General features: G+C 49.8%; 1 protein-coding gene across 1 annotated transcript in view; it reads left to right on the forward strand.

The window, feature by feature from the left end:
- The window catches only part of LOC143692794 (TOG array regulator of axonemal microtubules protein 2-like), a 53,784-nt gene extending 39,242 nt beyond the window's left edge, over positions 1 to 14,542 (forward strand). Inside the window, exons 7-16 of the mRNA XM_077173027.1 lie at positions 665 to 797; positions 2,467 to 2,572; positions 3,310 to 3,545; positions 5,067 to 5,219; positions 6,383 to 6,500; positions 7,464 to 7,567; positions 9,147 to 9,153; positions 10,753 to 10,969; positions 12,052 to 12,138; positions 14,343 to 14,542. Coding sequence (XP_077029142.1) covers positions 665 to 797; positions 2,467 to 2,572; positions 3,310 to 3,545; positions 5,067 to 5,219; positions 6,383 to 6,500; positions 7,464 to 7,567; positions 9,147 to 9,153; positions 10,753 to 10,969; positions 12,052 to 12,138; positions 14,343 to 14,542 — 1,361 coding nt within the window. The remainder of the gene's footprint in view (positions 1 to 664; positions 798 to 2,466; positions 2,573 to 3,309; positions 3,546 to 5,066; positions 5,220 to 6,382; positions 6,501 to 7,463; positions 7,568 to 9,146; positions 9,154 to 10,752; positions 10,970 to 12,051; positions 12,139 to 14,342) is intronic.
- Positions 14,543 to 24,454: the final 9,912 nt, after the last annotated feature.

The following is a 24,454-nucleotide window of genomic DNA, read 5'->3' on the forward strand; positions in this document are numbered from 1 at the left end:
AAGAGGAAAGGTTCATGATGCTTGGAAAGAAGAAAATCCATAAAGAACTCCCTTCCTAATAGCAGGCTAAAATGTATGTGCACTCAGCTGCCTCTGTCTGGAATATTTGCAGTCAATGGGAACAGAGGCGCTGTCAGGTGGGAAGGGTCAGGTGTGGCTGTTCCCTGGCAGCTGCTCCGTGGGGATTGAGCCGGGCCCAGCAGGGCTGGGTTGTTCAGGCTGGGCTTGGTGCTGTCTCCAGGCAGCTGCAGGTCTCTCCTCAGGGAGTTGCAGAGGGCCCCTGTCCTCAGGGCTGGGGGCAATCAGGGCACTGAGACAAGAGGGGCCCCTGAGGGGTTCCCTCCTGGGCAGCCAGTGCTGCTGGTCAGCGCTGCCTCGCAGGGAGCGGGAGCTCTGCGGCCGCAGGAACTGCCGCTGGCTGTGGCACCTGTGGCACTTGGGAGCTGGCACTGCGGGGGCAATTGTCAGCTTCAGCCCGGAGCTGGGCCCAGCTGGGGGAGGCTGGGAGCAAGCAAGGAGCCCCAGGAGCCAGACAGCAGGGAAGCCTCTGAGCCAGCGCCAGTTTGTAGCACACGGAGCCCTGGCTGGGAGATGGGGCTGAGGCCGCTCCATGGCGGGGCCTTGCCCGGGGCTGCAGCGCCCATGGCCGACCCTCTCCTCACAGTGACCTCACAGCCGGGCCCTGGTGCCAAGCGCCGAGAGGAGCCGCTCCGTGGGCGTGGGCAGAAGGACAGAGCCTCTTCAGACCCACAGCAGTCCTTGCAGGAGGCAGTCTCCTTGCTGGGCAGCGATGACTGGTAAGAAAGGCCCCGTTCCCTCTGTGTCCCTCTCGGCGTTACGGTCGGTCAGAAGCGTGTCTTGCTCGTGCCTCGGAGCCCCGAGAGCCCAGAGGGCCAAAGGGCACTGGTGAAACCACTGCAGAGCAGGGAGAGGATGAAGATTGGGGAGCAGCCTTTTCTTGGCCTTGCTCTGCAGCAGTGCTGCAGCTGCAGCAGGTCTGTGCTGTTTCCTCGCTTTGCCTGCTGCTCCATGGAGCTGCAAAGGAAACCTTGAGGGAAGAGAGAAAGCTCTGGAAGGAGATGATTTGCTGGCTGAAGGCAGAAGCAGGATGGCAGAAGTTTTGAGTGTAGAGATTTGGGTGCCTCGGGCCACTGGCCCAATGGGACTGAGTAAGATTCCTCTCTGCTCCCACTGCTGACAGCAATGGCAGGTGACAGGGTCTCCCTGTGACCTCCTGCATGGGAGTCCCAGAAGCAGCTCCAGGGAGTTCCTCTTTCTGAGAAATGGACTGAGTTGTACTTTCAAGTCCCTCAGCCTGCCATTACTCCTGAAGGGCTCATGGCAGAAGAGAAGGAAAAAGAAAGAAAATCCTCTAGAAATCTTGAACTTTGGAATTCAACTTTTTCCTTCTCACTGCTTCATATGGGCCTGAGATGTTTTGTCAATACTCCCAATGTGTCCCAAAACTATACACAAGCAGAAGGAGGCCCAGAGGTGATAACCCTACAAATGTTAGGTGATATTGGTTTTCTTTCTGATGTCTTTTTGATCACTCCCTGGTGGATGCTTCATTCACACTGGGTTAAGGACTCCATTCTCACTGGGATAAGCATGAAAAATCTGCCACGATGCATCTCCTTGTGCAGTCACCTTTGCTTTGCCCTTTCTCTTCTGCTTTCTCTTCCCCATTTCTCTTTGGTGCCCTCTGAGGTGCAGAGAGCTTCTGCAGGTGTGGGGGGTCCGGATGACCCTCAGGGGTGCCCGTGGGATCGGTCACTAGACCTGGGCTGCAGCCCTGATGCCTCACAGACCTTCCTGTGGCTGAGGGCCTGCACAAAGCAAGTGCTCAGAGACAGAGTTGTTTGCACCTTTTAAATAACCTGTTGCTGTTGTGGGGGTTGTTTTAGGTAGGGGGTTTTGGGAAAAGCCAGAGTTTCAACAGTTCTTGCCCAGGGGTGGAATCTCCTGGGACATCCTGCTGCTTTTTTGGGGAATGTGTGAGGTGGAGTGGAGGGGGTGACAGAGAGGCCGAGATTGTAGAGTGGAAACTCAGCTCCAGAGTGGCAGTGCAGACTCTCCCTGCTGAATGCCTGCTGGGGCTGACAAAGAAGGAAAATGCCCCAATAACAGCCCGGTGGCACTGTGTCTCAGGGACAGGTACAGGGAGGGGACAAGAAACAGCAGCATGGCCCGGTCTCACAGCTTCTAGGAAGCAGTGACAGAGGGGCCTCATGGGCCAGAGATTTCAGAAAGGCTGTCTTCTTAAATGGCCACTCTGAAACCCCTCTCTTTGCCTCTTGGGTTTGTGAATGCTTTTGACAGCCACAGCATCCTGGGGCAACGCGTTCCACGATTTCATTAAATACTCCTTGAAAAGCTCCTCCCATTGTTCAACTGAGCTGCCAGCCTGGTCATTTCAGAGGCTGCTGCCTTGGTGGAGAGAAAAATCAATCTTCTGCCTTTCAGGGAGCTGAAGGAGAAGGGACTCTTCAGCATCCAACACCTGGCTGGGTCCCATTCAGAGGTCCTGCTTTGTAGACTTCGTGAGGTTTGCTTGGCACTTACCAGCGAGGTGAGAACATTGCTCTGAATTGTCCCCCCTACTTCATACACAGTGAGTAGAGTAGGGATGAGCTTGTTCATCTCCATGTGTGCTCAGGGTCTGCCTTCATTTCTGGTTTTAGACCTGAGATTTCCAATGTCTCTCAGCTATCTGCAGGATCTGTGGGCACATGCAGCTGTATTTACTGGCAGGTCGGGTATCTGACACTCATCTTTGAGTGTGGTGCCTTTATAATGCAATGTGCAAATGCAGAAACTGAGACACTAATGCTGTTATTTGCCAGAGTCCCAATCTCTGCCCAAGTTGTAATTCAACACTGCAAATGAGTCTGTAGAGCTGAGCCTGTGTTTTCTGTTTCCTGGCTGAGTGCTTCAACTGCTGGTGTTGCTTTTTTGAACAGGAGCACCTGACTCTTTTATCTTTATCACTTGTGCCTTTCTGATTTGAAAGCAGCTCTTGCTTTGATTTTCTAGTAAAAGGGCCTACAATCAAAGCTGTGGACATTTTAGAAGGGTTAAGTAGAACACTTAATGAAATTTTTATTTTAGGCCTGCAGTGAGCAGGTCTGAGGCCAGAAATTGGTGCCAGAGTAAGTGCCTTTCTGTGCTTGTGCTCTCCTGCTCTCCCTGTACTTGTATGTTCCTCTGGACACAGTGGGATGTGTTGTCATTTCCTGGGACTTCTGTTGAAGGCAACTGGTTTTCTTTCCAAGGTGATTCTTCTGTTTCCCCTCATGATTTCCCCAGGTGACCAACCTCCGTTCCAAGGTGTCCTACTCTGCCATTGTCACTCTGGGAGAGCTCTTTGTGACCTTGAAGAAGGACATGGACTCTGAGGTGGATGAGGTTGCTCGGGTCCTTCTCCAGATGGTGTCCAACTCCCCAGAATTTGTTCGGAAAGCAGCCAGTCAGACCCTGGGGATCATGGTGGAGAATGTGACTCCTGCACGAGCAATGACTGCTCTCATGGACATGGGAGTCAAGTAGGTTCTTCTTCTTTTAGTGATGTTCTTCACCTTCGTGTGCGTGGGAGGGAGAAGGGATGAGACAGAGAATGGGAATGGTGGGAGGGAAGGGTCCTGTATCCTGCATCTTCCGTGAACTCAGTGACTTGATTCTCCAACGAACCTCACTTCTTTCCTCTTGTCACCTATTTCTGCCCTCCTGCAGCCTATCAGTTCTCAGAATCACAGAACTGTAGAATATGGGGAGTTGGAAGGGGCCCATCAGGACCATCGAGTCCAGCTCCTGGCCTCGCCCAGAACAGCCCAAGGGTCACACCAAGTGCCTGGGATTGTTGTCCAAATGCTTCTTCACCCCTGTCAGGCTTGGTGCTGTGACCACTGCCCTGGGGAGCCTGTTCCAGTGCCCAGCCACCCTCTGGGTGAAAAACCCTTTTTCCTGATACCCAAAGTAAAGCTCCTCTGACTCAGCTTCCTGCTGCTTCCTGGAGTTCTCCCAGCCTGTCAGATTTTCCTAGATGTGGTGATCAGTGGGGAAGTGAAAGTGCCTGCAAAGGCCAAGGATAGAGCCTTGGGCTTTAGTGGGAAGAGGGACAATTGCAATTGCAGCTGTGAGCAGTGTTTGGTATTTCACAGCACTAACCACAGAGGCCCTGGGAAAACCATGGCTCCTCATGATGCCATTAACTTGAGAAATGAGGAGGGTCCTTGCTGGGGCGTGGAGCACATGGGGGACAATCTGCTGGGTGTGGCCCAGCCTGCACAGCAGGTGCAGCTCCTGCCAAAGAAGCCTTGTATGACTGTCCTGGCCTTGGAGCTCTACTTTCTATTCAAACTGATGTTTCATGTTAGCCTTGAGATGATGAATCACTTTACAGGCACCTTCACAGGCTGACTGCCATGGGACAGTTGAAGCAAATGCTGCCTTAAATGTTGGTGCTGGGCCTGATAGTTCCCAAGAGACACTCTCTAGAACAGGACAACCTGGCTAAACTGCCTGCCACCCTTTCCTCAGCTTTGGAATAGGGTAAAACATTCAGATGGATCCGTTGCCAAGCCCCACAGAAGAAACAGGCTGCATTGCTGGATATTCTGCAACTTCATGGCCCACAATGTGTTTTCCCTGCATTTGTTGTTTTCCAAAGGTCTGCAGATTTGGGGATAAATGAGTGGAAAGAGCCTCAATCCTGCTGCAGCTCTGTGTACTGGGTGCCCTCTGATGGTCAGCATCAATTGTCCTTAATCTCTAAATTATTCATATGTCATCTATTTCTTGAATCTTTCTCCGAGTAAATACTGTGAAAGAAATTGAGGATCAGACAGTGCAGGGAGACTGAATTCCTCCCTCTTCCGTGCAGGCAGGCCTTGTGTACAATGCTAACTTTGTGTTTACCTGAGGACAGAACCTTCTGCAGGTGTCTGAAGGTGCAGGGAGAGCCCAGGCTCCTTCCCCCAGCACGGGCAGGGAGCAGGCTCTGGCCAAGGCCTGTGCTGCTGCTGCTCCTGGTCCCTGTGGCCCAGGGTTTGCTCTCTCCTCCCCAGCAGCCGCCCCGCCCCGGTGCGGCAGTGTGCGGCCCAACTCCTCCTGTCCCTGATGCAGACAATTGGAGTCACCAAGCTCGCAGGCACAGCCTGGGCTGAGAGGCTGGCACACGTGGCAGGGAAGCTTGCTCAGGACTATCACAAGGACACAAGGTAATGATCTTCATTTCACCTCCTAAAACAGGAAAACCCTTTTGTGTCTGGCTATAAAGGTGAAACCACACAAGAGTGGAAACTAAAGGGAATATGAAGTTACCTCATGGTGTGAATAAAGGTCATAGAATCACGGAATATGCTGAGTTGGAAGGGACCCATCAGGGTCATGGAGTCCATCCCCTGGCCATGTGCAGTGACCCCAAGAGTCACTCCATGTGCTTGAGAGCATTGTCCAAACACTTCTTCAGCTCTGTCAGCCTTGGTGCTGTGACCACTGCTCTGGGCTGCCTGGGCAAATGGCTGTACTGGGAAACCTGAGGTTGGCCAGCAAAAAGGAGCATTGCCAACTTTTTCCTGTGGCTTGAAGGATTCTTTCCTGAGATCAAAAGAGCTCAGATCAGCCAGTCCAACAGTCTTGTTTGGCCTTAGGTGCACAACACAAAGCCAAAGTGTTGGCTAATGTTCATCACTGAAGGATCCCAAACATCCATTTCTCATTAACTTCAGACTTTCCTAGAAATATTTCAGGGGTCTTTAGCCAACATATTCAGTCTTTCTAAACCTGTTCTGCAGATTTCTAGAATGCTGTTATCTGTGGCTCAGTGAGCTCCACATTTCTTCTTGAAGAAAACTGTGGTTTCCTAGTGGCAAAATCAACCAAACCACTAAAATCCCCTTCCTTTGGTGATGAAATTCCCATGAATAGCTGCCAAGAACACCAGAGCAACTAGCTGCCCCTGTGCATACACATAGTATAGAATAATCAAGAGGATGCATGAGGTGTTTTGTCCTGGCTTCCCTGCCAGTTAAAGAAAGGCAAATTATTGTGCAATGGCAGCAAGACACTGCTAAGAGGCTCTGACAACAAAGCAGATGTGTTTTGCTTGTTCCCTGGGATCCTGTGATGCCACAGAAGCACACCCCCAGTTTCAGAGTGAAATGGTATTTTTCTGTTGCCCCACATTCTCCTCCTGCCTCTTGTGTTCAGCTGACAGCACTGTGCAGTGTCAAGTGAGGTAAATCTCCCTCTTTGCTGAGTAGGTAATGCCTTCTCATGCAGGGATTGCACCTGATGAGTTTAAGGTATCAGCCTCTTCTGTTAACACTCTTCCTGTGTTTGTTCACTTTTTTTTCATTTCCTTCCTTCCTTCCTTCCTTAGGCATTATGGACAGGAGATGGTGAAGATGTTGCTCACTCATCAACAATTTAAAATGCTTCTGGAACAATCTCTTTCCCCCCGTGACCTGGAAGATATTCTGACAAGAATTAAGAAGGAAGTAAGTGCTTGGCAGGAGAAATGTCTCCTTTGTGCAAGTATTGCCACTGCTAATATGAGATCAAACATACCCAATCTGTCTTGAGCTCATTCCTCTTCTGCTGAATCATTTTGCTCCTGGGAATGAGTTGTTGATCCTCAGCCTGTTCATCAGCAGGCCACAAAGGAACTGATATTATTAGGGAAGAAGTGGGGTTTTGAATATTTTCAATATCAGTCACAAAGAGGGAAGGGAAAGAGGAGAAAATGGGTTTACATTTAAGAGTAACCCCCGCCATGCTCTCCCTACTCTGCCCCCTGTAAAGCAATTAAGTGAGAATTGTGCTTCTGAAGATAACAGAGTCTTTGCAAAGGACACTGGAAGTAGTAGCACCAAGAAAATTTCCAAATTTACAAAAGATGTCCAAGTCAGTCCTAGTTACTACAATGACTGTCTGTCTTTTGGGAATGCTGCCCTGCTGTCAAGCCCTGTGGAGCTGGAAGGAGCTTGGTGAATTCAGCAGCATCCAGTGGAAAATCCTTTGTTTGTTTGATGGGGGGGATTTTATTTTTTTTTATTGACATTTCAGAAGGGAGCCTGCCTTTGAGCAGGCACAGGGAGAGTGAGTGTTGAACCAAATCAACTTCCAACACAATGGGCCAACCCCCAAAGAGTCCAGTTTGTTCTGCTGCTTCCTTCACAAACACTCATTGCCTGCCAGTTTGCATTATTCCCATTTATGCTCAAGACGAAGGAATTTGGGATTTTAGACTGCTGCTCAGTCTGGTAGCACCCGTAACCTGCCTTGGGCTGTTGAAAACAAAGAGTTGGCATCACTCAGTCTCTGCTCTGCTTCCATCTGTAAGTTAGGAAATGTTTCCCTAAGCCTTGGTAGCAGTGATCCTGGTTCTAACTTGTGTTTTCAAGAGGGAATTTCCTGTTTTATATTCTAAAGATGGATGGGGTTTCTCTATGTCTTTGTAGGGCATGGCAAACCAGAAGGCTGAAGGCCCATCTGTCAAGGAGCCGGTGAAGGAGAGGAACGATGGCTCAAAGAAGCCCCAGGCCACATTGTCTTCTAGCAAACGGTACTGAGCACTTTTGTCAGATGAGACAAAGCACATGACAAGCTTTACATGTCTCTTCCTCAGGAAAATCTTCCTGGAAGACATGACCAGTGCCACAGATTGTTTCCTTTCCCTACAAATGCTCTAGGATAAAAAATGTCGACTTCTGCATTGTGCTGAACACAACTTCTCTGGAGGGGTTTCCACAAAAATGGAGAGACAAAAAGACACCCATTGGTTGCAGCTCAGACGATGCAGTGCAGTGGCAAGGGCAGTGTTGTGGAGGCTGGGAGAGGGCCAAGTTTCTGCTGCCTGACTTGGGACAAGTAAATTCAACCAGGGCTTTTTTTCCATCTGAGTGGAGTCTTTTTCAGATGGGTGTTTTGATGAGAAATCTCAGTCTGGATGCAAGATGCCATTCCACAAAGATGCAGTTCTCATCCATGGGCTTTGGCCTGGCTGAATCATGGTTTTCTTACCCTCAAACAGTACCAAGTTTGAGTAGTAAGGAGCAAGGCAATTTCTGAGCAACTTCAGTCAACAGGTGTCTGAATGTGGACTTTTTGTCTTGATATTCCTGTCCTTCATGTAACTTGCTTGATGGACAGCATGTTTGGTTTATTTTCCCCTGTGCTGCAATCAACATTTAAGACAGGAATTTGCTCCTTGCTGTCTCTTCATGCCACTGGCAGAGCTACTTGTACCTGTTCTCCTCTGATAGCAGAGGGGATTTCTTTAGCTCTGTCCTGCTCAGCAGTGGCAGGAAAGTGACCACATGCCTCAGTAGCACAGCTAGCATCTTCCTGTGCTCGTGGAAGAGACAGGTTGATCAGGAGAATTGTTCCCAGTGGGGTTGTTAAGCTGTGCATCTAGTCTCTAGGGAAGCAAATGAAATGTGAGTGTAGTTCTGGCATGTCAGGCTTCTGTTTTTATCTCTGTTACTGATTTTCTGAATCCTTCAAATATGGCCCTGTTTATCTGTTCAGATGCATCTGAGCTACTTTTCCAGATTGTCATGCCTGGTTGTAGAGACACTTCTCCAGAGTGATGAGTTTCCTTATTGTAAGACACACACGTCCCATATGAGGAGGCATTTAAACTTGGAAGTAGTGTCTCTCTTTCTCCACAAAGCAATGTGACCTGTGTGCCCTGGCAGCCATCTGAAGATAGATCAGATGCATCTCATCCTTGGTTTTCCTGAGTGAGCAGTGCTGAGAATGTCACTTGCAGATTGTCTGCCATAATGATTGTCATGAGGTCCACGTTGTTCTTCAGAGCCTGATGATTTTCCAGCTTGAAATCACATAATTGGGAAAGCTGCTCAAGATGTTTTGTTCACAATTAACTGAAGGTATTGTCTGTGGCTGCAGCTCTCTCCATAGAGAGCAGCAGGCACAACTTTCCCAGGCATTGTCCTGGGGAAGGCTGTGAGAAGATCAGAGAAAAGAATGAGAAACAATTCTTAGCTGCACTTGCTGCACCTCTTGTTGTGAACATGTGGAATGTGTTATGGAGATTTGTTTACCAAAGGGTAGTTTCTTAATTGGCCACTTAATTAGTCAATTGGATTCAATTGACCAATCTGGTCTGTCTGTATCAGACTGTCTGTAAGGGCAATGAGTTTCTGTATAGTATAGTATAGTATAGTATAGTATAGTATAGTATAGTATAGTATAGTATAGTATAGTATAGTACAGTATAGTACAGTATAATAAAGTGATTGATCAGCCTCAGCCTTCTGGAATCATGGAGGCAATGCTAATTATTTCCTTGATGGGGATGCCATGCTATGATAATGATCACCACCAGGTCCTCATTTGGTTTTATTTTCCAGGGTGAAATCTCCCTCTGATGGGCACCTCCTACACGGTGCAAAAGCCCAGGTCACGTCACCTCCAGCTGTGGAAGAAACAGAGCTGCTCCAGAAGCTTTACCATCTCCTGGAAGCCAAGGGGTTTCAGACAAGGATGGAAGGAGTGGAACTCCTCCAAGACCTGTGCAGAACAAACCCCCAGCTCATCTCCACTAACATTGTCCAAGTATGTAGGGTATCTTCACTGCTCCTTTCCTTTAGCTCCTTTCCTAAGCCTGTAGCAGCAAAGTTAATTCAGTGTGTCTTGGCACTCTGTCCTGGCTGTTTGGACATGCTGGTCCCTCTTACCCAGACAAATGTAATTCAGGTCCAGGCTTCAGGACAAGTTATTTCAGTCCAGCTGTATTTGTCTGGCAGGTGCCTATTGATGCTGTTCATCAGATGATGGCAGAATTTTCTGCTGGTGTAACTGCTGCTCTCTCCTACTCCCAGTTGGGTTAAGGGAATCCAGCCCCTGAAAGCAAGGCAATTGTTCTCTAGACCAAAAATGGGTTTGCATAGGGAAAAGAAGTATCAGGCTTGGTTGATTTAAACCCAGTTGTTTTTTTTTAAAGAATACTTCTGTAAACTCCATCTTCTCTTGCACAGGCACAGCTCTGGCTACTCATTTCCATCCTTGTTCCTATTCCTCTTGTAAAGACAGTGCTCACCCTTCTTGGGGGTCTTTTTTTCTCTTTGGAAAAGGAGGAAAACAGCGAAGGACTCATCTCTGCCTTCTCCTCCCAGTAGCTGCTTTTTCCCTTTTTCCAGGAAAAGCTGCCTGACAATGAGGCTGTCAAGGGACTGAGCCTGCTCTAATGAGAGCTGTACAGCACATGACATTTCAGAAGTCCACCTGTTACTTAGAGAAATGGTCTGGATCGTGGAAGAGTTGATCAGAGCCCTGCACTTCTCCAGACACAGCCTCTGAGACAAACAAAAGAAAACTCAGATCTCCTCCAGCCATAGTTTTGGCAAAATCATAACTGCCCTCAGTACTTGAGGCAACTGTATAGAAAACCGGGCATTGTAAACATCTGCTTCCATTCAGAGCAAAGGTACTCTTTAGCATTAATAAATGGAATTGATTTAATGATTTAGAGATGGAGAGAAATGCCATAGGAACTATTCTGTCCCCAGCCAAACCTCCTAAAAACAGAAGAAAATCTTTCAACCAGCATGAGGTTGTGCCACCATTCCAGTGAGTGGCCCACAGGAAAACAGTGCAATTGTGCAAGCGAGTGCTGGCCTGAGAGAAAGGATCACTTTCATCTTTGACATTGCTGACTGCTACAGCCACTCTTCAAACAAGGACATTTGAATCCAGCTTTCACGTTGCTTGTTCTCTTCACAGATTTTTGATTATTTTGTCCTGAGAATATCTGACAGCCACAAGAAAGTGAAGCAGAGGGCGCTGGACGTGCTGGCTGAAATCACAGGAGCCCTGAAAGATGCCCTGAACCCGGTGATCATTGGTTTGGTGGAAGGAATAACAAAGAACCTGAATTCAAAGGATGCCAGGGTTCGTGGGGCAGCTGTGAAAGCACTGGAAGAATCCATTGCTCATTTGGGTAAGGCTGAGCCCTGGCAGGGACTCTCCTCAACTTCGTCTCTGTCTCTCCTGCACAAGAGAGCGCTGAGTGCCTTGACAGCTGCTCTTGTCTGTGGAACACTGCAGCTGACACCCACCAGAAGCTGTGCAGCTGCAGTCCTTATGCACCATCCCCAACAGGCTGGAATGTCATCAGCATTTCCCAACAGTCCCAGGAGCCCTTGGCTCTGTGCTGCTTGTCTGAAGAGCAAGTCCTGGGCTACAGCTTTGCTGCAGTTCAGAGGCAAAGGGGGTTTGGAGTTTGCTTAGGCCCTGTCTGACTTCCCAAATGAACAGCTTTGCTGTTGGCATGAAGGGACACTGACCCATCAGAGCTTCTGCAGAGCAGCCACCTGCAAGGCTCTACATTAGAGGCATCAGCTGCCTATTTTCCACTTTTCTTCTTTGTCTTCTATTTTCAAAGGGGAACTGATGATTCACCAAGTTCATTTCTTTAGAACAAACAGGTATAAACCCAGCTGTCAATGATGCCTTGCTCCACATGTTGTTTTGCATGGAGCAAGATGGCCACAGCAATTAACTACATAGGCAAGGGCTGCTCTAAATTCCTCTGCCACACAGATTTATGTCAGCTCTGAGAATGCTGCACTGGGGAAATATGCCTGGAAAAAGGAGTGTTGAAGAGGCAGGTCTTCAAGGGGAGTTTCCACTTTCTCCTCCCCAGTTGCTCTGTGAACTCAGGAACTGCCTGACTCAGTGCCTTTCTGTGACCCAAGTATGGGCTTCTTCCTTTTTGCTCTGGGATGCAAAACCTTTTCACTGCTTCCATGTGACTGAACTCTTGAGGTCCCTGATGTGAGATGTTTTAACACAGCTCCTGCTACAGCAGAGAAGTTTGCATTTACAAATGTGAAAGGAGAGCTTTTCTTTTGGAATTTAAAACCCTGCCAAGGAGGCTGGAAGGAATGAAGAAAAGGATTCAAAACCCAGCAGAAATGTACTTGATTTTATAAAATGGGGTTGGCCCTGCCCTTTGCCTCCCCACTGTCCTTTCTCCTATGACCTGAGAAAAGTGAGCAGAACCATGTGTTTCCCTTGTAGATCAAGTGTCACTGCTGAAAGAGTTCAGCTACCAATGGAATCACCTGAGTGGCCAAGCTCTGCTGGATGTCACCGAGCGTATCACAGGTATGGCCTCCCCTTCTAAGCCAAGAGCTCTGCCCAGGGAGTATTGACAGGGAATGCCTGTGAACAGACAGCAGAGCAGCTCCTCCACATCAGGAGGTGCTGAGCTTGTCCCTGCTGCCCAATAGCCCAGGCAGGTGGATTTGGCAGGTTTGCCCTGGCTGCTGCAGAGCTGGGCAGCATCTGAGATGGGGGCAGCGCTCGGCCTCGGGCTGAGCTCTCACTGGGGCATCTCAGAACCACCTCCAGCAAAGGGAGGGGCTACAAATACCCCAGCTGGCTCCTCTCTGGGAAGCTCAGGGACATCTGTGATCTTTGAGGGGAAATGGTGGCAAATGCTCTTTCAGGGCATCAGTTTGTTTTGTCCTCATGGAATTCTTGTTTTTCTCTTGGAAAGTTTTGAGGCTGAACCGTGCAGAGCCTGGGGGTCACAGCTTAGGTCAAAACTCAACAGAGGCATCAGAGGCACGGGTTTAGTGCAAGGCAGCCTCTGGGGCACAGGGACAGAAGCAGAGGGCTGAGGCTCCCTGCCTGTGCTGTCCAAGTGGCCTTGGACTGAGCCTTTCAGGGTGTGCAAACAGTGTCTGCCTGTGCCAGCGCTGTCCAAAATGCTACAAATGCAGCTGATAATTGATTCCTCAGAGGAGCTTGCTATGTCAGCAACAGCCAAGGAATGGAAAAAGGATAATCTCAATATATAGAAGATGATTGATAGCCTTGCTTTACCTGGGGCTAAATCCACTGCTAATGATGCCAGCATCTTTGAATGCAAGGTTTAATACACTTTGTGTTTTCATTAGGAATCTCAAAAGGGCATGTTCAGCAATTGGGAATGTCAAAGGCCCTTTAAAGAGCATTTGAATAAAGTAGATCTCCAGCAATAGGGAATTTAGTTTAGCAGTTCTTTTGATCTCTTTTTCAAATAAAGGAATCAACCATAAATTAGGAGTACTTTAGAAAGAGCAGATGTTCTCTCTGAGATTTAGTAGGAACAGACAGCTGTTCCTCACGTTCAGTAGTCACCAATGTCTTTAATTGCATTTAAACTCAAATGAATTCCCATTTTAAAATGGGTACCATAACCCTTTCCTGCTTAGCAGAATTGGTTTTGGGTACTTGCAGGAACTCTTTCAATGTTGATGACTGCTGGTGGATTAACAGCATTGAGAAAATGAAGTCTCTTCCACCACAGAATATTAAATGGCTGCTAGATAACATTTTGTCTGATCAGGAAATAAGAATGGTCTCCAGAGCATTTCAGGTTTTGATCTCTCAGCCAAATCTGCCATGCAAGAAGCCTGTTGGTAGTAACTTTTTGTCTGTGTTTGATACAGTTCAGTTCAGAAAATGGGCAGAGAGATTTCAGAGACAATATGAGAAAACACTCGTGTTTTGGCTACATTTCAGTCCCCTGTGTAGCATTTTTCTCTCTCTATGCCCCTATTTCAGTGGACATTATAAGAAAAAATGCCATTAACATTGGGAGGGGAAGTGGCATTAAAATGTGGAGATGCCCAAATGCCACAGCAATGGGGTCTGGGTAATTCTCTAAGACACCCTGAGGTTTGAAACAGCTCTTTGTAGGAAGCCCCAAAAGCATTCAGCCAAAGACACCAGCTGGTCCCTGATGTTTCTCATCCAGCTGTCAGGCAGCAGCCATCTCTGGTGGGCTGGAGTTTTGAGGTGTGTTCTAATCCTGCCCTTTGCTGTGTGCCACTGAGCCAAGGGAAGAGCCAGATTAGGTATTTGGCACTTGACATCAAAGGTACAAAAATGGAATCTTCCCTTTTATTAGAAATCTCTCCATTTCCTCTCTATGGTGCAGTTCCAAATCTTCAGGGTGGGTTTAGACAACTTCTTAATGGAAATAAAAGGCAGTTGGACATTTCATTCATTGTTCATGCAGAAAGAGATTGTGAAATAATTTAGTAAAGGTGAAATAATTTAGTAAAGTCTGCCACAGGGACAAGGCTCTGGTTGGAGCAATTAGTCCTGAGGGGTTGGTGGTTCTGTTTCCAGGATGATCAGCTGCTTTGCCCGTTTCTGGATCAAGGGGCTCTGTGTGCCGTTTTGCTGACCTTGGCCAGAGAGGCTTGCCAGAAGCAAAAGCAGAGGTAGATGCTTGTTTGCATTGAGGTTGTGGCTAAGGAGCTGTGTCTCTGTCCCGGCAGTGCTTGTGCAGTGGGTCCATGCCAGGAGCCCTGCAGTCGTCCAGCGCGACGCCCTGCCCGTGCTCTGGTCCTTCCTGGAGAACAAGGCGCTGCCCGTGCGGAGCGCCAATGTCCGCACCGTGGCCACCAAGCTCGCCTCTGCCCTCTACAAGGTGATGGGCACCCAGCTGAAGAAATGTGCTGCCAGCAAGCCTGCACACGTGCAGGAAAACCTCTCCAAAATGCTGGGCTGGTGAGGGCGAGATGTTCTCCAGAAAGCTGAGGAAGCGCTGAGTTGGACACCTCTGGATTTGCCTTTTTAGCTGTGCCAAAAATGACCAAATCCAAAGGAAGGGTTTGCATCTGCCCCTGCTCTCTCCATTGCCCTTCCTGGTCATGGCATGGGGGGCCTGGAGCAGCTCCAGATGGAGGACAAGGTGAAGGGAACCATGGCTCAGCCTCACACAGAGGTGAGGGGGAGCTGGGCCAGTCTCTGTTGGGAGGAAGGGTCTTGTGGCAGCGCAGAGAGGCTGTGCACATTGCCAGGGAACAGCTGTGCCCTGCATGTGCCCCTGCAAGGAGCTGTGCTGCTGCCAGTGCCCCTGGAGCTGCAGGGCTGCTGAGCTGTGGGGCAGGCAGAGGAGCAGGAGGGTGCATGTGCAGCTGAGCCATTCCTGGAGAGCACAGGGCTCTGGGCTCCCTGCTGTCCCAGGGCAGCCCAGAGGCCAGGCTGTGCCTGTGCTAGCTCTGGGCAAGTGGCTCAGGGTTTTGCCCTGGCCTGCCTCAAGTGTCTGCCAGCAGGAGCATGTTTCCCTGTGCAGCTGTTTAGAAGTTTCCAGGAAATGTGTCCCATGAAATATGGAGCTTCAGCTGCTTTAGGTTTGCATGGTGGCCTCTGTTAAACTTTGTGTCTCCATTTTGCAGATCTGGCTGGTTACAGTCTTACCGAGAAGTTTTCTCGGGACACTTCCAATGTTCCCTCACCCACAAAGTCCTCGCCTCCCGTCCAGAAGAGCTCTCTTTCCTCCAAGCTCAGGAAGAAGCTGCCACCTGTATGAAGAGTGTTTGAAGAACAGGATTGATGCCTTAGGCTTCGTAGTTAAAGCTGTACATATGTTCTGATCTTTAGATGTAGTTTTGAATTAATGTGTTTTGATTCTGTCTTTAAAATTTGATGACATATTTTTAATTGTATATATTTTATTTTGATGATAAAAAAGTAAATAAATAAATAAATTACATTTAAATAAATTAAAAGGAGTATGTGAGACCAGGACCTGCTAGCCTAGAGATTATGGGAGTGCAGCTCACTCAATGTGCCAGTGTCTCACCACATCCTTTCCTCATTGGGCCTCTCCTCTTCCTCTTTGGCCATGTTTTCTTTGTGTCATTTGTGCTGCTCTTTGTTACTTGGCATTACAACAGGGTCTCCTGTTGACCTGTTTGGGGGACAATGGATCCAAAAGATCCTGTCTAGTCAAAGGTTTTCTACCTAGGTGTGTTCTGGGCTCACCAAAGGCCTGAGCAAAGAAACCAAGAGAAGTGTGCCCAAATGCCAAAGCTTTGCTCCTTTGCAATCTCCCACAGATCTGGCTCACAGGTGTCTTCAATCACAATTCCACAGGTAAGAAGAGGTCATGTCTTTCCCTGGGAAATGATGCATGGCTTTGGCAGAGTCACCTGTATGTATATTTACCCAGGACAGCAGTCCAGCTGTGTTGTTTGCACCTTGTTTGCAGAAGGATGAGTGCCCTGGGAGGCCAATAACAAGTGCCAAGGGTTCCTCCAATCTGTACTGCAGCCTGGGTGCCATTCAGCCCAGAGCCTGGGGATCATTTGTTCCCATGGACCAGTGCTTGCCAGTGTAATGAATTCCTGCACAGCTGGAAGAAGCAATTCTGGATTCAGCTCCAGCTCTTGGTGGGCTGCATGGTCATTGACAATGCTGCCCTCCCAGAAATTATTCTGCAGTTTCCTTTCATAATCATTTGAAGCTTTTAAACTTCACATTTCAATGTGCTTTGCCTTAGGGAAGAACACTTCTGGGCCCAGTGCAAACTGTAACCTTTTGACAGCAAAGTCCTCATGGTTGCCAGCTTCTGATGTCACACAATGTCACCTGGCTGCATTTGTTTGCTGAGCTCTGGGTCTAGTCCTGGCCTAGTAAAGCCCAGGCAGGGTGGCATGTTGCAGGGAAAATGGGTCCATGAGCTTATGGGGTTGCCATCAGCAGCAGAGTGAATGTGCCCTTTGGGGATTTCTCTGGAGACAAAATTAGGGACCTACTCCATGCCACAATATTCTCTTAGATCTTTCTAAAATATCCTAGAAAAGGCTGTGAAACTTCACATCTCCTTGCACACCCACTGTTTGAAGAGGGGCATTTTTGTCCCTCCTCAAAGCCATTGCTCTTGCACACCAGAAACATGAACATCCACCAGCAGGAATGATGCATGGTCCTGCTGCTGCTGCTGCTTCAGAGCACTGGGCAGTGCAGACCTGGGTATTACCAATATGAGCACTTAATTAGCATTTCATGCTCCTTCGAGCTGTCCAGATCTCAGGGCTTTTTGTCTCAAAGCAGCCACTGCACCATCTCTAGGGAAGAACAGGAAATGGGAACCAGCGACTGCCAGCCTTGCAGGGGTGTAGGGGAGAACCTGAAGTGTCTGCATCCAAAGATGAATGGGAAGAGTGTAATTGCCAAAGCAAACGCTTCATTAGCATAGCAGGACCAGTTCTTGACTGCATGCTTGCATGAAGATCATTTGGGATCTCCTTTTTCTATCTCATGCAGAAAAGGAGCTCTTAATAATACCACGCTACTTAAACCAGATTGGGATGTGGCTCTGTAGTGGTTCACAATGAAGCAGACTGCCTGCTTTGTCACTGCCAGCCCTGGTGAGCCTGCGAGGGACTGTAGTGTATCCCATGCCTGTTTTGCCTCCAAGAAAAGCTTGGCTTTCCTTATTAGTGTGGAGTAAATACAAGAGTAATAAAATGGACAATTAAACTGGCCACTTTGGAGGATATGCTCATGCTTTCACATGTCAGTCCTGTACCTCATGCTCCCAAGGCTTGTTACTCCTCATGAAATATTTTAACAAAATATCTCAGCTCTCTTGTTACATTTGAATAAAATTGCATCAGATCATCAAGAATTCTGCTGTCAGGAACAAGACAAGAGCCTTGCGACACTCCCTTGCAGCTGTCCTGGATTTCTGCAGCCCTTTGTGAAAAGCTGCTGCAGACAGAGTGTTTGGAGTTGGTTTGGGCCTTTCTGGGAGATCTGTGGAGCAGTGTGCAGGGCTCTCCTGGCAGAAAACTGTTTGTCCAAGCCCAGGGACATGGTGCCGGCAGAAGCGGAGCGGCCCCGCTCCCAGCCCGAGAGTCTGTGAGCTGAGCCACGCCGGGGAGAAAAGACAGCGAGGGGCTCCAGCCCAGCTGCTTCCCCTGCCCTGACCGTTCCATGGAGCTCTGCCATGGGAGAAAGTGACGCCGCACGAGCCACCGAGCTTCCATCAGCTGCTGGAACTGCTCCGCGACAGCTCCTGTTCTTCCCGAGAGAGAACCCGGCGCCTTCTTGGAACGCGTGTCATGGGGGGATTCTGTTTGTTAATAAACTGCTGGGGTTTTCCCACTTTCATCTATTAGTAACAATTTCCTATTGCTGGAAAGGGATTGCGGGAACACTTTAGAGGAGATGACTTATTGCACAATATCCTGTTTTAAGTTGTCTCAAACTGTGTGAGACAGATGGCTTCACATAGGAGCATCCCCAAGGCTGCTGAGGGGAAGGCACAGAGGAAGACAAACCCAGTATTTCTGAGGGAAACTCCTTGACACCAAACCAACCTGAGTTGTCAAACAGCAGACCTGACGTTTCGAGTCATGGCCCAAAGGGGAAACCTTTCAGTGTGTTTGGTCCAGGCTGGGTTGTGCTCGAGGCAAAGGTGTGTCAGTGTGTTGGATAATACTCTTTTCTTGACCTAGAGATGGGGACACTGAGAGGTGTTTTAAAAACTTGTATTCCGTTTTCAGTCTCATGAGAAGGGTGAGACAATACAGATGTTATAATTCAATCAGAAGCTGACTATTTCCTAATTACAGTACATTATAAGTGTTTCTTTGTCTATCAGCTTTTTGCCACACCATGTTGTAGATGCCTTAAAGCCAATTATTTCAAACTACCCCTTGTGGGTCCCTCTACAATGCATCTTTCCTAGCTCTATTTTTCCAAAGTCTTATTTGCAAGGCCATCTTTTGAAACTTTTTTCCAGCTCCATTCCTCTCTCAACAATATCTGTCCTATTCCATGGCATTTTTAAGTTAGCATTTCTTGTCTCAAGGTTTATAAACAGATTCATACTGTGTGGGCCTTCTATTAGGCCCTGAAAACTTTCTACAAACCCATTTCCCACATCAGTGCACTTGGCTCCTTCTCTGCTCATTGTGCCTGGCAAGCACAGGAGCCCAGAGCTCCTGCAGAACCCATCACAGCACTCAGTGGGAGCAAACTTGTGTCCAGTCCTCACCTGGAGCTGTGGTGCCCAGCATTCCACCTCACTGGAATGAGGAACTGTTCCTGCTCTTTCAGAAGGAGCTAAGGAGGTTTGGACTTTAGATCAGCTCCTTCCCAGCTCTTGGTTTGCTGCCCTGGGGGAGCTGCTGCTTGTGGCAGCACTTGTTTCACAGCTGACAGCCGTGCTCTGCTGGCCTGCAGCCATTGCAGGAGCTTTTGCTGGTGACATTGAGCGTTTCAGATCTTCTTAAGGAAAACTCAGGGCAGAACTTGTCAAAAGAGCATTGCCTGGATGATGTTTTTAACATTAGATCTTTCCTCCACCCAGTGCTCATGTCCATGGGCCTGTGACCCCGAGTGGGTGCTGCCTCCTGAAATCCCAAACGGGGCAGGATGTCTCCCAGCTCCAACCTGCCTGCTCCAGGGGCAGTGTGCTCCGCTGGTGACGGGCACTGGCAGGGGCTGTCCCTGCAGGTCTGTGCAGCAGCAGGGCACCCCCCAGCTCGCCATCCCCACCTGGGGCAGGGGCACGGCTCTGGACAACCCGGGGACATTCTGCTGAGGAGGTGTCCCTGCAGGGGATGGGGTCCCAGGAGCTGGGTGATGTTGTCCTTCTCCCCTGTTTATACACAACTGCAATGGGGTCCATGATGGGGAGGGGATTCCTGACCACTGGGGGGGGGTCCTGGTGTGGGTACACCCATCAACATGGGGGGAAGGGGGGAGACGAGTGCAATGGAGGGCACAGAAAAGGGAGGAGGAGAGGTGGGGAGGTGGCCACTTCGGGGTGTAAGGGCAGGAAAACTTGGAAATGGAGGCAACAAAATGGTGGGGCTGGATACGTTGCTGGCACTGTTTAGTGGGGAATCAACAGGAGGGGGAAGTGGGTAAAGGGGCACAGGAGGGAGGATGAGGGGAAGGTCCAGGGCAGCAGACGCTTTGCTCTCCAGGCAAAGGGAGAGAGGGGATCGGGAGGCGTCAGGGGATCGATAGCAACCCTGGGCCAAGTGACAACGACTGCCTGCCCATTGCCCCTCAGGTGAGGAAGGGCTTTGGGTACATGGGGACAGGAAGAAGGGGAAGTGGTTTTGAACTGGGGACCAAAACCTTTTCCTGAATTTTCCCCCGATTGTTTAACTGAATCATAAATAGAATGAAAATAAGGATAAATGGAAAAGAGGATAAAACTTCCCCACTTTAAAATTTCCCTCCATTTGTAAAACAAATAACTTGATCCCAACCACATCCAAAACTCAAGAAATAAAACCGATTCCCTCATAACATTTGCAAAGTATTTGGAAAGAAAATGAACAAAAGCTTTCCAATTTCCCTTAGAAAAACAAATTCTCCAATCAACAAGGGCACCCACAACCTTGGAATAGACGTGTCTTTGAGGAGGACTCAGCTTAGGGTGACTAAGGTTGTTGCCCATCCTTAGACTTTGTTCCCACACCCAGCAGAAAAAGGAAAATGAAAAAGCAGAAGACCCTCATATATATATATATATATATATATATAAAAATATATATATATATATATATAACTTACAGTTGCTCTTTGGGCCATTGCCCATCGGGTCAATGAAAATCTGCTGGGCAGGTGCTCAGCCCCTCAATTGGCCTCCACTACTCCGGGAGCTCTTCGGCCTCTTCAGTCTTCGGAGGGTCCCGGTCGCCCTTCGGACAGCCCCCACTAAAACGTGAGGGCTTCTCCTGGGGAAAGCGGCTGCGCCAACAGCGACTTTTGTCCTGCAGTGGGAGGCTGCAGGAGACACTTCTTCAGGGATCTCTTTGCAGAGGCCGCACGCTGGGCGCCACAGGTTGTGGCAGGTGGTGCTCAGAGCGCTGCAACCTTCCCGAAGAAACTTCTTGAAGAAGACACCTCGGGGCACAGGCAATGTCTGTGCTCATGCCGAGGGATTTCAGCTCTTCTGTGATCCCGGCGACGCAGGAGGAGAGATGGGGTCTTGGTGTGGTGTTCCAAGGAGAACCTTTCCTGAGCTTCATCCTCAAAAGGGTCCAGGGACAAAAAGCCACTCAGGCAGGGAAAGCAGGGCTTTATATTGGGGTCTCGAAGGGCAGGACAGAACACTAGAGTGAATGGGATCAGGGCACAGGGCAGAGCAAAGGGGAAGGACCAATGGATTGCAAGGGATCAACATAAAGCAACAAAGGATTTTGGGGGTGATCTTTTTGCTCTCCCTAACCAGAGGTTATGGCTTAGGGGTTGGTCCTCCAGGGGAGTAGAGCAGACTTTTCCTTGGCCAGTTCTCCAGCCTCCACACAAATCACCTTAAAAATCTTGAGTATCTCAAAGTATTAATGAGCCCCACTGAGTGTCAGTACAAAGCCCTCAAGGGACTCCTTAAAGCAGATAATTGGGGCCATGATTGCACAAACCTCTCAGAGACTCCAAGGCAAAAGCAAAACCCAAAGTCCTTTGAAAAACCTGCAGTCCCTGCAGGGAGCATTCAGGAGCCCCCAGGGCCATTCCTGAGCAAGGCTCCCCTGGGACTCCTTCCAGCAGATCCTTGAGGCCACTGGGATGTGGGCTAGGGGGGGATGCTGAGGGCAGGACAAGGGGCTGGCAGTGCCCAGCCTGGCTGGGGCTGTGCCAGGAGGCCCCAGGGCCTCAGGACAAGGTGTCTCCTCACAGCCCTTGGTGGCACAGACCCTGCTGTGCCCCAGGGCACCAAGACTTGGCTTCTCTTTGTCCCCTCCTGCCATCACTGCCTCCAGTTCTCTGCTCTGCCTGCGGCCTGGGGACACTTTCTCCGTCCTGTCCCTCAGTGGGACGCATTAAAAATTAAAGAAACTTTAGAGTTGGATTCTGACTCAGAGTTCTGGAGAGGTTTCTTCAGCTCCCCCTCAGGGACTGATGTTCAGGGCCTCAGCACAAAGCCCCAGAGGCTCATTCAAGTCCTGGTGCTGTGTCTGTGCTGCTGAGCTGGGCCGGGCTCCTGGCCCAGAGGCAGCTCCTGGCAAGGGCAGCAGAGCTGCAGAGAGACAGCTCTGGCCAGGAGCAGCTCCTGTGCACAGCCCAGCAGGGCTGGGGCACTGCCTGCAGCCAGCCCGGGCACAGCACAGAGGCACAGAGAGCTTCAAGCACTCAGGGCTGGGAAGGGGCTGAGAAGTGCCTGGGGCACAATCACTGCCAGCCCTTGGCACAGCAACCTCTGGCTGCAGGACAATGCAGCTGCAGCTCCTGCAGTGATCTCCTAAAGCTGCAACATCCCAATGCCTGCAGACTCTGTGAGTACCACTCTGAGTATTTCTGGTGCAGGGGAGGTGAAATGCTCATGAAGCTCTGATGTACTGAGGGGTTCTGATCAGTCACAGAATATTCCCAAGACAAGGATTTTGATAAAAATGAGGAAATTTCCTAAGACTTTGTATTCAGTTTCCTACTATTGGAGAATGGCAGGGAGGGGGTGATAAATATTAAAGGATGATTATGGATTTTGACAAGTGCCTGAGACATCTGAACTGTTACTTTTAGTGATCAATAGGTTCACAGGAGATCCCTAATGTGCTTTCAGCCACTCCTCTGCCCATGGCCAGGACCAGCATCACTTTTGCTGGACCCATGAGATTCAGTCTGAGCTGTCCTTTCTCCAAGCTGCAAACAGAACCTGCCCCCAGCCCATGCCCTGCAAACAGGCTGTAGGGGCACAGGGAGTGCACAGAGATTTGGGGTCTGTGAGTGCTGGTGTGGAGAGATCGGGCACAGGGAAACACCTGCAGGAGGAAAGTCTCCAGGAAACAGAGAGAAGATCAGGGAAGGAGAGAAAACAAAACCCAGCAATGCTGTGGCAGGCTAAGATTAGAGATGTGCACAGGATCCCCTGCAGTGCAGCCTCTCCCTCTGAACAAGCCCCCTCCCTCCTGTGCCCCAGCCAAGCCTCTGCCCTCAGGGCCGGGGCTCCAAGGCGTGCAGCCCCTCCTGTGCAGGCAGAGCTGCAGCAGAGCCGTGGGGCAGCTCTGCAGCCCCGGGCCCAGTTCCCTCTGCAGAGCACAGGGCTGGGAGCAGCTGCCTGGCCCTGGGGGCTCTGGAGGGGGCACAGCTGGCTCAGGGTGATGCTGTCCCCAGTGCCCAGCTCTGGGCAATGCTGTCAGTGCAGCCAGGGAAGGAGCTGCATCTCCCACAATCCAATGCCAGCAGAAGGACACTTGGGAGTCTCCCTGAGATTTCAGTCCAAGCTGGGAGCTCCAATCCAGGGTGCAAACCTGTCCTAGAGCATCTCTGAGTCATGAGATTGATGGGGAAAGGCAGAGGTGTTCTGACTCTGAAAATGCTGCTGGGTTGGTGAAATGAGCAATGCGAGTCCTTGGCTACAAATGTGCAGCTGGGCTGGGGTGGATCCATCTGCTCTCAGCAGTACCTGGTGACATTTTAGGGGAAGCATGGGAAGGTGATCACCCTCCACCTGAGACAGGTTAAAGCCCAGAGAAACTCTGAACAGGTCACAATGACAGACCATCTCTCCTCAGTCTCCACTCATCACTCTGCCTCACAGAACTTGCTCTGTTCTCCCTGAGTGCAGCAGAAATGCTGAGGGCTTCTGATATCCAAAAACACCAGAAGAGGTGTGGGGAAGCTTATAAGAAAAACCCCAGAACTCTTGAACACAAAAGGATGTGTCTGTGTGTGTTTTGGGGAGAGTGTATAGGAAATGGCTTTGATTTTGGTTACAGGGATCTCCTCTAACTCTTCACTGTCCTTTCTCCATGAACAGGTCCCCATGGCCAGCCCCAGCAAATGTCCAACAGCAGCTCCATCAGGCACTTCCTCCTGCTGACATTGGCAGACACGCGGCAGCTGCAGCTCCTGCACTTCTGCCTCTTGCTGGGCATCTCCCTGGCTGCCCTCCTGGCCAACGGCCTCATCATCAGCGCCGTAGCCTGCGGCCACCACCTGCACACGCCCATGTTCTTCTTCCTGCTCAGCCTGGCCCTCAGCGACCTGGGCTCCATCTGCACCACTGTCCCCAAAGCCATGCACAATTCCCTCCGGGACACCAGCACCATCTCCTACTCAGCTTGTGCTGCTCAGCTCTTTTTCTTTCTGTTCTTTATCACAGCAGGGTATTCACTGCTGACCATCATGTGCTACGACTGCTACGTGTCCATCTGCAAACCCCTGCACTATGGGACCCTCCTGGGCAGCAGAGCTTGTGCCCACATGGCAGCAGCTGCCTGGGCCAGTGCCTTTCTCCATGCTCTCATGCACACAGCCAATACATTTTCCCTGCCCCTGTGCCATGGCAATGCCCTGGGCCAGTTCTTCTGTGAGGTGCCCCAGATCCTCAGGCTCTCCTGCTCACACTCCAACACTCTCAGGGAAGTTGGACTCATCACAGTTAGTGCCTCTTTGGTATTTGGTTGTTTTGTGTTCATTGTTTTCTCCTATGTGCAGATCTTCAGGGCTGTGCTGAGGAGCCCCTCTGAGCAGGGACAGCACAAAGCCTTTTCCACCTGCCTCCCTCACCTGGCCGTGCTCTCCCTGTTTGTCAGCACTGGCATATTTGCTCAGTTGAAGCCCCCCTCCATGTCCTCCCCATCCCTGGATCTGGCCCTGTCAGTTCTGTACTCAGTGGTGTCTCCAGCCCTGAACCCCCTCATCTACAGCCTGAGGAACCAGGAGCTCA

This window comes from Agelaius phoeniceus, unplaced genomic scaffold (assembly GCF_051311805.1).
Source record: "Agelaius phoeniceus isolate bAgePho1 unplaced genomic scaffold, bAgePho1.hap1 Scaffold_105, whole genome shotgun sequence".
In the NCBI taxonomy this organism is placed as follows: Eukaryota; Metazoa; Chordata; class Aves; order Passeriformes; family Icteridae; genus Agelaius; species Agelaius phoeniceus.